The sequence below is a fragment of the Accipiter gentilis genome, chromosome 28 (assembly GCF_929443795.1).
Source record: "Accipiter gentilis chromosome 28, bAccGen1.1, whole genome shotgun sequence".
Classification (NCBI taxonomy): Eukaryota; Metazoa; Chordata; class Aves; order Accipitriformes; family Accipitridae; genus Astur; species Astur gentilis.
The window spans coordinates 2,148,385-2,161,269 of NC_064907.1; the positions used below are offsets into that span (position 1 = coordinate 2,148,385).

Sequence of the window (12,885 nt, forward strand, 5' to 3'; positions counted from 1 at the left end):
CATCATTACAATTACTTTCAGACAGTTTCTCAAAGGAATTGAATAAGCATGTTTTCTTCACTGTCAAAAGTGCTTGTTTTCTGTGTTCTTAGTCTATTTAAAGATGGAATGATCTCCTGAATTTTGGAAATACAATGGTCCAAGGATTACCATCTTCCCAGTTTAAGAGACTTTATCTTCAATGTCAAACTTTAAAGATGGTAGAAATAAACTGAAGTGTTTTAGCTTCAAGGCATTTTGTGGTGGGCTGCAGAGTAACTGGTTTTAAGGCATCTTCTGCAACAAAAATTGAATTACTGCCTGAAAGACAACTGTTTGGGGGTTTTTTTTCAAATGTTTGATAATACACAGTTTTGGTGAAAGCAGCATTGCTTTGGTCCAAGGATTACAGCTACTATAAATTTCACTCAGGTAATTTTTCTCTCCCAAAAGCTGTTTGTTGATTAAAGCTGCTTCTTGGTTAGTAGATAATTGGTAAGGTTTTTACTCACCTTTCAGGCTTCATCCTTGATGTGTTTTAAAAGGAAGACAATCTTGAACTTTTTTAACAACCTGAACTTTTCAGAAGATCGTAATGTGAAAAGAAAGGTGAACACAGAGCTGGAAGATATGGGTCTGTGAAAGAAAAATAATTATAAAGTTGATGAATACAGTTCATTACCCATTACACAAAGTGTGAATGGTTGGTTCCTTATTTATTTCTTTGATGAGGAAATAAATATTAATAATCCGGAGAGAGCAGTGTCTTCCAACCCCCTCTGTAAGTGAATGAATCCAACAGATATTCTGTAAAGTGATCCGATATCTTTACAAAGCACTTAGGGAGAGAGGAGAGCAAGCAGTACAGAGCATTTTTATGTGTTCAGTATCAGCACCTCATGTGCCTGGTTTAGGGTTTGAGTTTTGGGTTTCCTTGTTTTCTTGAGGTTTTTTTGAAGTGCTAAACAGATTGTGGTGCACATAGTAGGGATGATTCAGTCTGATGTTTGAGGAAGCTTAGTGCATTACTAAAAATGTTATGCAGACCACATAAATCTCATCACACAAGTTTTATGTCTATTTTCTTTCCTGTTTTTTATTATTTAGGCAGAAGAAATGCATCCAGGATATTCCAAATGCAATTATGTGTATTTGGCAAAGGTAACCAAGTTCTTTTATAAATAATGATTTGTAGACTCTGGTATTCTTACAGTGGTCTGATTGGAAACAAAATGTTTTTTCTTCTCAGTGCTATAAAGATCTTGGCCAGAAAAACAATGCACTGAAGTACTGTGATTCTGCACTGTCAATTCTCTCAGTTACTAATGAGGTGGGTATTGAGAGCGATAACTTGTTCTCTTGTGACTGCTGTCTTGTCTTTGGCACCCATTATTGCACTGTCAGTAATAACATAATGTTTCACTTTTTCCCCTGAACACAGAACCTTCCTTTTTCTTCCACTCTAGGTTGGCTCATTACAGTTGTCTGTATTAACAGCTTTAAAAAAATCTTTGTCCAGGGAACTGTCAGGGACTTGTCTGTGTTAGAGGCTGTCAGAAATTGAATTGCACTCTTTGTAATTCAACCCATTTCATTACACTATCTTAAGCATAAGCAGTTGAGTGTGTCACTTTAGCTGTGCTGAAATTTTGCCCCAAACCAACTTTTTCTCAGTTGAAAGCATTCTGGATTTTTGTCCCATAGTCTCTGTCTCTGCTCCTGAAAGCCTCCAGTTTGTGTTGGCTATAGCAGAGGTAGATGAGTTATTCAAGATTGCCTTTGTCTTCAACCACAGTGCAGTTAAAGAGGCACAGTTCTTCCAGTTACATCTGCTGGAACATAGTTTATTCTAAGAGATTATTAGATTCATTTTTAGGTCCTTTAGAGTATTCTTAGTACATGGATGCAAAATTTCTACAGGTATTTGAGAGATTTTAAGTGATGTAATTTCTCAAATATAAACCAAGTCATGGCAAGAGGTTCATTCTGTCTGATCTCATGCAGAAGCAAGTTCCATAATTACCGACCCATGGCTGGAAACGTCTTACCATGCCAGAGCGTGACAAGTTCAAACCTGAGCTTTGTCAGCCTAAGGGACCCCCTTTGAGCACAGCAGATGTGGTAGGGAGAGAGAGAGGTGATTCCAGAGACGAATTGGCCCTATCCCATTTAATTCTTTGAAGTTAAGGAAAAAGACCATTAAATAGATCTGTAACTTGATTGACAATAAATGCTGCGTGTGGAGCAGTAACATGTTTATGTCAAGTATTCCTGCTGGGAAGAAAGACCACTGCATGCCTCACCAGCAGCTGCTCCTGGGTGGCCTTTATTTTTGGCCTAAGTTATAGTATGTACCAATCATAAATTAAACAATCATTGCTTAAGTTCAATGTTTCTTTAAATATGTATTGATACAGATATGACATTAATAGTCTCTTAACTCTGCTTTATTCTTTACTTACTGTTGAAATGTACCTTCGGCTTGCCAATTACAGAACTTAGGAAAGACTGCTATAAATTACCTGTTATTTGGTGCCTTACATCTTTGCATAAAAAGTAGGACCAATGGTGTAAGGGAGAGAGCATACAACTGAAATTGCTTGAACTCAACCTGTTTGTATATATCTGGACTGACTGTGCTGGTGAATTTTTTGTTTTTCCTGTATTCAATTTACTACAGGCCAGGTAATCTTGCAATGAACTCTGAAGATATCTGGTAAAATCGCAAACAAACATATATCACAGAAGCTTCTGATGGTTAGAAAACTGTGTTTAGTAAACTGGAAGTCATTCAACATATTCATAAAGACTCCTTGAAAAAGTGTAGAGATAGCATAGATTAGGATTCATCTTTGATAACAATAGCTGGACAAAATTTTGGTGACCAAAGGTAGTTGCTGAGGCTCCCCCTACACTTGGTGGAAAGAGATAGATGCAGCCAGATGCCCCACCCTGCCTCTCTCTGTCCCCTGACAGCAGAGAGACTAGATGTGAAGGTATGTGTAAGATGTGTACCTGAGACACCTGACTCCTAGACTGTGCAGTTAATGAGAGGTGAATCCTGCCTTTAAAGTCCATTGTCATCAGTCTAAATGTGAGCTGGAGTTCAGTGTGTCCTGGGTCACCTGGAGGGACTTAGTCCCTGGTAAAAGGAATGCCCCATCACATTTCTGAAGTACCGCCAGACCTGAGAAGGAGGGGGGACCCTGAGGTGAGAGCCAGAATTTGGGAGCAGCCTGAAGGGTGTGTGTGTGTATTCTGGCAAGCAGGGTGGTGATGAGAATAAGAATGATACTGGATTGTGAACAGAAGAAATAGCAGCAAATGGACCCCCAAAATCTTTTGTCCATCTGAAGAGGACAAGATGATATGTCCTCTTCTGTTTTGACTAATTCTGTAGATATCACAGATTTGTCTGCTTTGTCTTGTTTCCTTGTGATGTGTTTTGAGTTAAGTTTAGAAAAAAAAAAGTCCAGGAAAATATGGCATTGGGGCAATAGTGTGTAATTCAATTTTAAAAAAAAAGAAGAAAAAAAAGGCAGTTAGCACAAGGTAAAACCACGTGCACACTCAAAGGAATTACTATGAAATAGAGATCTGGAACACAAATTCTGCTAATGCTGTTACCTCAAGTCCCATCTGAATTAGAATGTTACATGTTGTTTTGGTTATTGTGTTAGAGAAAGACTGTTACTGATTTTGGGAGGAAACATGTTGGAACTGAAGTGGTTCAGGGCTTGGAGCTGTACAGAGGAATAACATTTAGTCGGGTTAGTTTAAGGGAGGGAAAAGACTGTAATAAGACTAAAGAGACGTTGGGGAGACAATAATAAATAGATGCTGTTAAAGTGCCTGAATTGACTACAGCCCTGGAAAAGATGGCATTCGTGGTCTGAAAAAGAAAATATAGGTCAGCAGCAGTCTGAGGATTTCTTTCAGTTTGCCACAGCACAGGATCTCAAGGTTGTCAGCAGCATGGTATGTTGTCACAGTCATGCAAAACCATCATTCCCAAGTGTAATCATAGTTTCTCATGTGTGTTTTCTCTCTTTCTTCAGGCAGGGGAATTCCTTTATTGTTTTAAAATGTTGGCTTCTACTGAGAAACATGTATATGTATAAAGGCATAAAATCAGGAGCAGGCTGAGAGAACAAAGTTGCTGGAAAGGTGCCACATTGAGGAAATGTATAGTATTTCATGATACAAATCATCCTGCAGCATAAGTATGAAAAATAATAGTAGACAATGGTTTACTTTTTATTGCTTCTGAGCATCCACAGTTTCCAGTGACTTCAGTGGGAACCAGAGGTGCTCGGCATCAGTAAAATAGCCCATAGCTCATTTTAATCCTCAGGTCAAATTCTCAGCTGGTCTAACTCAGGGCACTTCTTTGACACTTTGTCTAGGATTCATTTTATGTAACATTTCAAGTTAAGTGAGATTACTTTGTCTTGAATGTTGTATCACATCCAAATATCCCTTCTGTGTGTCTGTTCTACCACTTGGGAATATCTTTTTAATTCAAGGGGTAGAGGGGCTTCCAAACAGAGGTAATTCTTGTTAAGGAAAAAAAAAAATAAAAATCAGATGGCCAGTTTCAACCCTTTTATGAACCTAAAAAAGGATACCAAAGAAATCATAAAAGGAGAGACAAATTCTGATTGAATGACTCCTGTAAGTCCTAATACCAGTTTTTAAAAATAGTTTGGCACATTTTTAACTAATCAGTCTATGCATTTTTTTTAATTTTAAAAGGAAATACAGGAGATTTGGTGCAAATCAATCTGGAAAACTAAACTGATGTTACAGTAGAGACCTTTCTCTTTATCCTCTCTACTCTAAACAAAAACCTCCAATGAATCATGCGGTCCTTCCTTGGCCATAAATACTGTCATACTGTAGAGTGGTACTTCACTGCTGGAGGTGCACAGGACATAAAATTGTCCTGCTTTTCTCTGGTTGCTGTCCAGGTGGATAACCTCAGGGTCCTGGGAAACATTCACCCCTTCAGTAAAAGAGATCCTAATGCTCAGGGCTGCTGTGAGTTACTGTAAAGTACATAACAGCTGCTCTGTTTATCTAGTGGATGTTGCATTACCCTTACTGAGACTCATTACTTTGTAGTGCGCTTAAAGCCTTGGTGAGTATGACTACATGAAAGGCTGTCAAAACCAGATGTGATGGGCTACTGTGATTGGAAAAAAATTACTTTTTTAAATTTGAGGAGAAAAATGTAATTTAAATTTGAAAACATGAGCATTTGTCTTGCATATAGAAAGACAAAATGAATGGGTGTGTGTCTGTGCTTGATTAAACACATAGCGCTTTGTATGTAAGGGGAATAAGACACTAATTTCTTGTTTATAACAAAGATTGTTGGGTATTTTCAAGGCTGGAACTTGCAGAAAATAAAAGTCTCAATATAGAATTATAAAGTATAATAAATTATTTTTTCTTGTATCTGGAGATGAGCATGGGCATCAGAGTGAACTCTGTGCTTGTAGGCCCCATAAGCTCACCACAAAGAGATAACAGCCTAGCAGAGGAAAAGATTAAAATTTCAAGGTTCTGGTGTCTATGATATTTTTTGAAAATTAATCTAAAAAGCAGCAGTTACATTACAAAAAATGTAGTCTTGGAAGATCTGAAGACAGCAAAGCAGGAAGAATGCAAAGCAAATCTATTTTCACTGAGAGCTGCTGAAAGTCTTACTTAAAATGCAGATAAAAACTTCCCTGAAACTGAGCATGTATTTTACAAAATTATTGGTGATTTAAAAAAAAACAACTCTTAAATTCAAAACCACTCCTTCCTACCCAGGAATTACAAATGAAGCCAATTTAGTGTTGAAATTAACAAGTGAAAGAGATTTAGATATTACAGAATTGATCATTATGGCATTCACTTCCAACAGGTGTAGAATGGCAAGAAGCAGAGACTTGTTAGAGACTCTGCCTTTGGCCCCAGTGACGTTTGAAACTCTAGAAAAGCCCATGTGGAGGAGGAAGTAAATGTAATAATGGACAGGAACAATGGCTGAATGTTTACACAAGAATACAGCTGCTGAGGAGAAATCATGGCCTTATGATGTTCTTACATTTTGTTTTACATTGCCATAATCGATCTCCCTGGTCATTAATTTACATTTTTAATATTGTCTGTAAGGAAAAGAGTGGGAGTTACAGAGGGATGGAAGAGATGACAGAGTATAAACTTCAGCACCTATCAGTTGTTCCTGTTACAATAGACCATTTACGTATCTGGAATTTTCCACAACAGATTTTGAGGAGAAAAAAGTAATTTACTTCTGCTTTTCAAGTGAAGGGTACAAATTATGACTTGTTTGTGGAAAAAACTACCCATCAAAACTATGTGAATAATTTGGGTTAACCTTATAAAAAATGGTTTTGTTTTCTCATCAAACAGAACATTTTCTTTTCTCAACATCATCAGATCAATACAAAATGTCATTGTTTTCAGAGGTTATTTGTTCCTTTAGATTTTGTGCACAATTGTCCTCCAAATGCCAAGAAAAAGTCTATGGTGTTTCAATTACAAAATAATGGAAATATTCAGATTTGTGTTCATTTTGAAATCTAGGCTATTGTTTTCCTGCTAATACTGTTTGTGGAGCTGAATAAGAATTTCCTAATAGCTACCACCAATCCAAAATTAAAGTATCGTCTGAATATACTTTAAAAAACTATTCCTTAATTAGTGATTCTGTTTACACTGAATATGAGTGCTTCAGGCTCAGGAAATGGGCCTTTTAAAACCTCATTATAAAAAGATCAGATTTCAAACTGTAAAATGCTGGTAAAAATGAGACATTTTTAAAAGAGCTGCTAGAAGAATTTGAGACATCCTATATTTTACATTATTTTGCACTTCAGAGAATACGGTCTATTTTTCTCTTAGTGATCAGACTGATTTGTTGTCTGCATGTTTTTGAAGTTCTTGCCAAAAAGTTTGTTTGCATTGTCTGCTTATTCTTTCTCCCTCTCCAAAAACGATTCCAAAAAATGAAGCTATCTTTTTAGTGCAGTAGTTTCATACATAAGGATAAAGTCTATCCTGATAAATACTGAGCTGCTTATATTTATGATTAAATTGACTAGTTTATCACAAAGTATTAATTTCAACATCCTATCAAGGGTAACATTGTTTTGGCATAGTTCTTAGTGCAGCTAGACTGATCAACAGATGATTCCTCAAAGCGTGGAGTGTATCTCTTCCCCTGGTGTGCTGATGTTGCAGGGGCAGAGTGGGAGAAGTATTTACGGAGGTGGTGGTGCACTGCAGGATGAAGAGGTTCACAATTGGTTTCCTGTTTTTGTAGAGTGGCCAGGGGAAGTCAAGCTTCCAGAATTTTGAAACATATTGTCTCAGAATCAATATACAGCGTGAAGGAAAGCCTCAACAGGCATCTTTCTGAAGGGCTTGTAACTGGGTGTGATCGTGTTTAAGCCGTTTCAGTGATGACTACACAGAAAGAAGGGCTGTAGGTCCCATTGTGGTGGCAGCGGCAGCTGGACAGAAACAGGGGAATGTCTGAAACATCAAAAGCTCCGCATTGTGTACAGTAGTAAAAGGAAACCAGATTACAGGTGAAACTTTGTCTTTTAAGTTAGAAAAGAACTAGTGTATAAAAATTTTACGTGACTTAATTATTCTAAATTGAATTCTGCCATTTGTAATTTTTCAACAGCAGTCTTCGAACTAGCTGAACTGTTTAGTCAGTCTTCCGGGTGTGAAAGGGTATTTTTCCCTCTACTTCAAGTATAATCAGAAAATGTGGAATTATTGTCAGCTACGTATTTTAAAGCTGTGCTTGCCTTGATCCTAAAAGCTTTGAGAAGTAATGGTTCATCCCCAGAGGAAGATCCTAAGAATATGAAAAAGCATAAAATGCTCTAACTTGTGACATACAGCAGTCACATAGAAGGTTGCAAGTAGATGATTGCATTGTTTTATTCAAATATCTAAGGGGAAAAACAGTATTATGCAATCGTATGCAAATTAACACCTACTACAATCACACCCTCTGTAAGAGTCTATCATGAAACTGAGAAGGGATAGTATATAGCTTTATATGATTTATATTGTCCACAAGAGTTATTACTCTCTAATTAACGATCCTTATGCCTGTTTGGGAGTCTCTTCTGTTACAGTCCAGGATTTCTTCTGGAGCTGCAAAGGAATGATACAGCTGTACTCAAAATCAGGGGTGGCTCTCAGCACCTCATTGCTGTTACTGCGTATCAGAGTACAGCTTTGGACCACCCTTGCAGCCCAGCTAATTTAATGTACTGTGCAGTGCCTCTGACTTCAATGAAACCCTACAGGGTGCTTGTCAGCTTGGGTTTTGGCAGTGGTTACACACAATTACATTATTGGCTGGTGTAACCATTTTGGTTGTGGTCATGGGGGTGTATCATTCTCTGTTGACAGTTGGGACTTTGTCAACAAGTGCACACATGTGCAGTGCCTGGGTTGAGAGTGCATAAGGAAATAATTAGCAGAGATGGAAGGTAAAATCATTATCTTTCTGTCTCTGCTTTAATTGCCATTTAATTTTAACATGCACATTTACATGTGTATGTCTGTGTGTATATATATCTATCAGTAAAATTTTTCAGCAGAAATTAACTGTCAAAATGTGGACTACCTCCAGTTAAGCCAACATTCCCTTTATCCCACCAGCTCTCTCTTCCGTCTTGCTCTTCTTTTCAACTCCCTCTTTTCCCTTGTTCAGTCCCTGGCCTCCCAGGTCTTTTTTTCCTGTGCATGTCCCCTGTGGATGATGAAACACAAAAGAAAAGCAACTAAATAGGAAGGCGGGAAAATAAGTCACTGACCCTGTAATTTTAAAACCTTTTGTGTAGCAGTTTGCAGAACATTTTGAACTCATATTCAACTCTGAAAATTATATGAGAAGTGTTTAATAAACGTAAGCCTTGACAGTAGAAAGGCAAGGTTGAAAATGGCTGTGTATTCAATCAACGCTGAACTAAGCCTCAGGGTGAACAAATGGGACTGATGCAAATATATTGCATTCCTCCTACGACTTGCACCTCTTCCTCTCCCTGCCGCACTCTAAAGGGAGATCAAAGCCTGCCAGTCTTAACTCCCACCCCCCCCAAAACAAAACCCAAACACAAAAAAGTCAACCTTATTGTTAATTTTTAGAAAGCCACAGACCCAGAAATCAATGAGGAAGAAAGTTGGCCAAATAAGAGATTTATGGCTTTGTCTTCCCATTAACAGCCAAACTTTGGGCATTAATGAAGTTTTCATCCTTAAAACTGGAGACTTGTACACTGAACAGAGTTGTGGCTTCTCTCTCCTTTTAGCATGACACGCCTTTTGGTCTGGAAGGACTTTATCCAAAGGTGACATAATAGTTCCCTTCACTGACCATTCTCAGCTTTGTTTTTAATGCCATTGTTACCCATTTATTTTTTTTTATGCTTTTGCCATCTGAGTCCTTACTATTGACAGGAAGCCACTGGCTCAATTAAAGCAGCCAATTAAGTAGTTTGCAACAATAATAATGCTTGCTTTTACTGATGTAGTCTTGTTCAGAACTGGCAACCCACAGGTAAGATGCTTTGCACGTTCACAGCTTCTTCTCTAGCTAGTTCTTAGAACAATCATGGGTTTGCTTCATTCTTTCTCCTAAGCCCAGAGGAAGATTCAGGAAAGATTGCCCAATATTTCTGGGACCTTTGCAACTCGTAAAGCTCATTGCCCAATATAATCTTTTGCTTCTAAGGAGAGAGACAATTATACAAAGTTGTTCGGAGACATATTTTTAAAATGCTGTATCCTGCAAAATGAGTAAAGGACCCCATCAACCCATGAAATGCTGAACACTGTTCAGATACTAGGAGACCCGCTTCTTTATAATTTTTGGCTTAGAAAAGCATGAAAAGATTAGGACCAGATACAATGAAACCTTTTTAATTTTTGTAATACCATGGGAAAATATCTGGCTTTTTATTTTTTTTTTAATGAAGTTCATAATGATTTTCACAAGTTGACTACAGTCAGTACAGAAAAAAAGTGTATTTTCCCTGAATGAATCAACATATTAATACAAATTTTAAGTTTTCCAATTTTTATTGAAAGCCATGGGCTGGTGCTCCAGGCAGCCTGGAGTGATGTGGAGTTTAAGGGGTGCTGAATTCAGTGTGACATTTCCTTCTGTTAGAGTATTTTGGCAAGAGCTTACTGGCTGTGCAGTGTGTGCCTTTTAAAGCCTCTGATAAATGATTAGGCAGATAGTTTAGCCTGTTGTTGCCAGTGGGACCAAGGCAGTGACTCCAAGAGAAGTGTCCAGCTAATGTATTAATGCCTTAATCCAGACCAATAATGTAATATAGTTTGACATGTCTGGCATATGGTTTCTATCATCTCAATATTCTTCTCTATTCCTTCATGACATTATGGACAACTAACCAAAATAAAGGGAAGCAGGAATTTCTTCACCCATAAAATGTATTTTAAAATGTTCTGTATTTTGTTCCAGCTCTTTGGTTGATTGGATAATGAAGTGATCCTGAAATTCAGTGATTACTTTGCTGTCTGTCTATAGTATTTTCTTTCAGAATTGCCTGTGGTGTTATCTGGGAAAGAAATACTGGTCTCTGTCATTAGAAATACTTGCACAAAATTTGTGATGTGCAAGTGCTTTTCACTTGCACTGCTAAGTATGCATGGGTGCATGCATTAGGTGTCTGGACCCTTACCAGCCTGCACCTATGAGGTGCTGACTTTTTAGAAATGTGGTTTTAAACCAGGGTGCATTTTTCAAGCTAGAAGTTTTGCAGTGGCAAGTAAAGCAAGTGGATTATATCCAGGAGACATTTCAAAAATAAGTAGAATAATGGAGGTTTTGTACTGTGGTTGCATGTTCATATGCATGTACCCCTTTCCAAACAGATTATACATAGAATAAGCAAAACATATGTCACTGGTTACCTGTGAAAGAGTCTGTGGGCTGGGTTTGGTTTAAAGCCCCATGCAGACTGCGCACTTACACATTGGCCTAAAAGAAGCCTTTCCCTTCTGTCCTAGGAGGTATAGTATAGTGTTGGCTCTGAGCATAGCAAATTATTCGCCTCTTGCTCCCCAATTGGCTCTACTCTGCTATGAGTCCAGTAGCATAGGCAGAGCCCACCAACACCAGTATGGAAGACACTGAAGGTGTAGTCAGTCCATGGTGGTTATTACAGGTAGGTATGGCTGTATACACTGAAACCATAATCTAACCTATGTCATTAATTACATTTCCCAATGTTTTCTTCTTAATTGCATAATAAATAATTAGTAAACATCATGGAAATATCTTTATAGAAACTGCACACAGGTGGGTTGCAAGCTTTACATAAAGTATAAGGCAAGGCAGTACTTTATGCAAAGTACACCAATAAAAGTTACGGCCTAAGCTGAAAGGTTTACTGGTCTGCTGAGAAGGCTATTTGTGCCTAACATTTTAAGTTCTTTAACAGAGCTGTAAAGAGAGGGCTGCCATCTGGCTCTTGTTTTCACTTCAAACTTTATTTTTGCAATCACTGATAAATTAACTTACTATGCAGTCTTGTACATTCTGTGGCTGTTACAGTTGTGTGTTATGCCTGTTGTTAATAAAGAAATATGGGTAGGCATGCATTAGGCAAATTAAGGGATTTATCCTAAGTTGATGCATGATTGTCTGTTTCTTTCAGGATAAAGAGGCCCAGAAAGACTTAGAAGCTTTACTTCTTACACTGAAGCTGTGATACTACGCACTTTTTAACTCTTCACGCTGTGATAAAAACTAAAATGAGAATCTATAGTGACTGGGAACTGCGGGTGAATTCCAGCCAAGTCAGTGGGAAAACTGTCATTGGCTTTGGTTGGCTTGGATTGTGGCAATTATGATATGAAAACGATGCATTCACTTGATTATTTATAATCTTGTACTAAAGTTTAAATTTAGATTGCTAACACTGTGAGTCTGATTCTCTGAACATGAAGTCCACTGCTGGCAATGGACATACTGGATGTTAGAATGCAAAATGCATAAATCTCTTTGAATTTAATCTTTGAAAGATTAATCGACTAGTATGTGATGCCAGCATAGAACTGTGTGTAGCAAAACCAAACAAAACAATGTTTCTATAGTAAATTATATTTGTATCAAGTAATTTACACAGATGTGTACAGAAGAAAATCATGAATGTTTATGTTTACACATTTCTCTACTCTTATAAAATTAGACTCTTGTTGAAGTTTAAAAATAAAGCTGTTGCCTTCACAAAGCTCTTTTTACTTTAAACCTACTGTTGGTTTTACACAGAAATGTGAAAACTTTATAAATTAAATATTAAAGTTATATTTTATTTGTAACATCAAGTACTATATTAAAAATCAGACCAATGAAATTGAGTGTTTTAGATTATTCTATTACAGCTGTGCTGTTTAATGGATTTGTTATAGGACCTCCACCAAGTTTGTGAATCCTGGCTCTTTCTCTTTGAACAGTTGCCTAGCATGATGGCATCAGCGTGTCTTCGGAGAACCTGGTCCAGCATGTGACCATCACTAACCTTTTATATCGTCTATATAACAAAACCTGTACATAAAAATAGACTAATTAAAGACCTACTACTTCTGTCTGAGTGTGTAGGACAGCAATGTTTTCAAGAAAATGTTACAGGTAGGGAAAGAATTTTGTTCACCAACAGACTGATCCAGAAATCACCAAAGTCTGTAGAAAAATAAAGGCCAGTTTTCACACTGGCTTTTAATTCAGGACCTTAATCTAGATTCAGGGAGCGTATCTAGAAGAAGTAAGCATTTCTGTTAAAGGAAATACAATTGGATAAGGACAACTGCATGTTCACTTGACCTATTTGATGT

At 37.5% G+C, this 12,885-nt stretch overlaps 1 protein-coding gene across 3 annotated transcripts in view; it reads left to right on the plus strand.

Annotated features, from left to right (window-relative positions):
* The window catches only part of RMDN2 (regulator of microtubule dynamics 2), a 49,169-nt gene extending 36,550 nt beyond the window's left edge, over positions 1 to 12,619 (plus strand). For 2 of the 3 annotated variants that reach the window (XM_049831430.1, XM_049831429.1), the window contains 3 exons: positions 1,087 to 1,140; positions 1,229 to 1,309; positions 11,709 to 11,970. In XM_049831430.1, coding sequence (XP_049687387.1) covers positions 1,087 to 1,140; positions 1,229 to 1,309; positions 11,709 to 11,762 — 189 coding nt within the window. In that variant the 3' untranslated portion in view covers positions 11,763 to 11,970. Of the gene's footprint in view, positions 1 to 1,086; positions 1,141 to 1,228; positions 1,310 to 11,708; positions 11,971 to 12,462 lie in introns of those variants that run through there. The other variant, XM_049831431.1, reaches the window with a different exon arrangement.
* Positions 12,620 to 12,885: the final 266 nt, after the last annotated feature.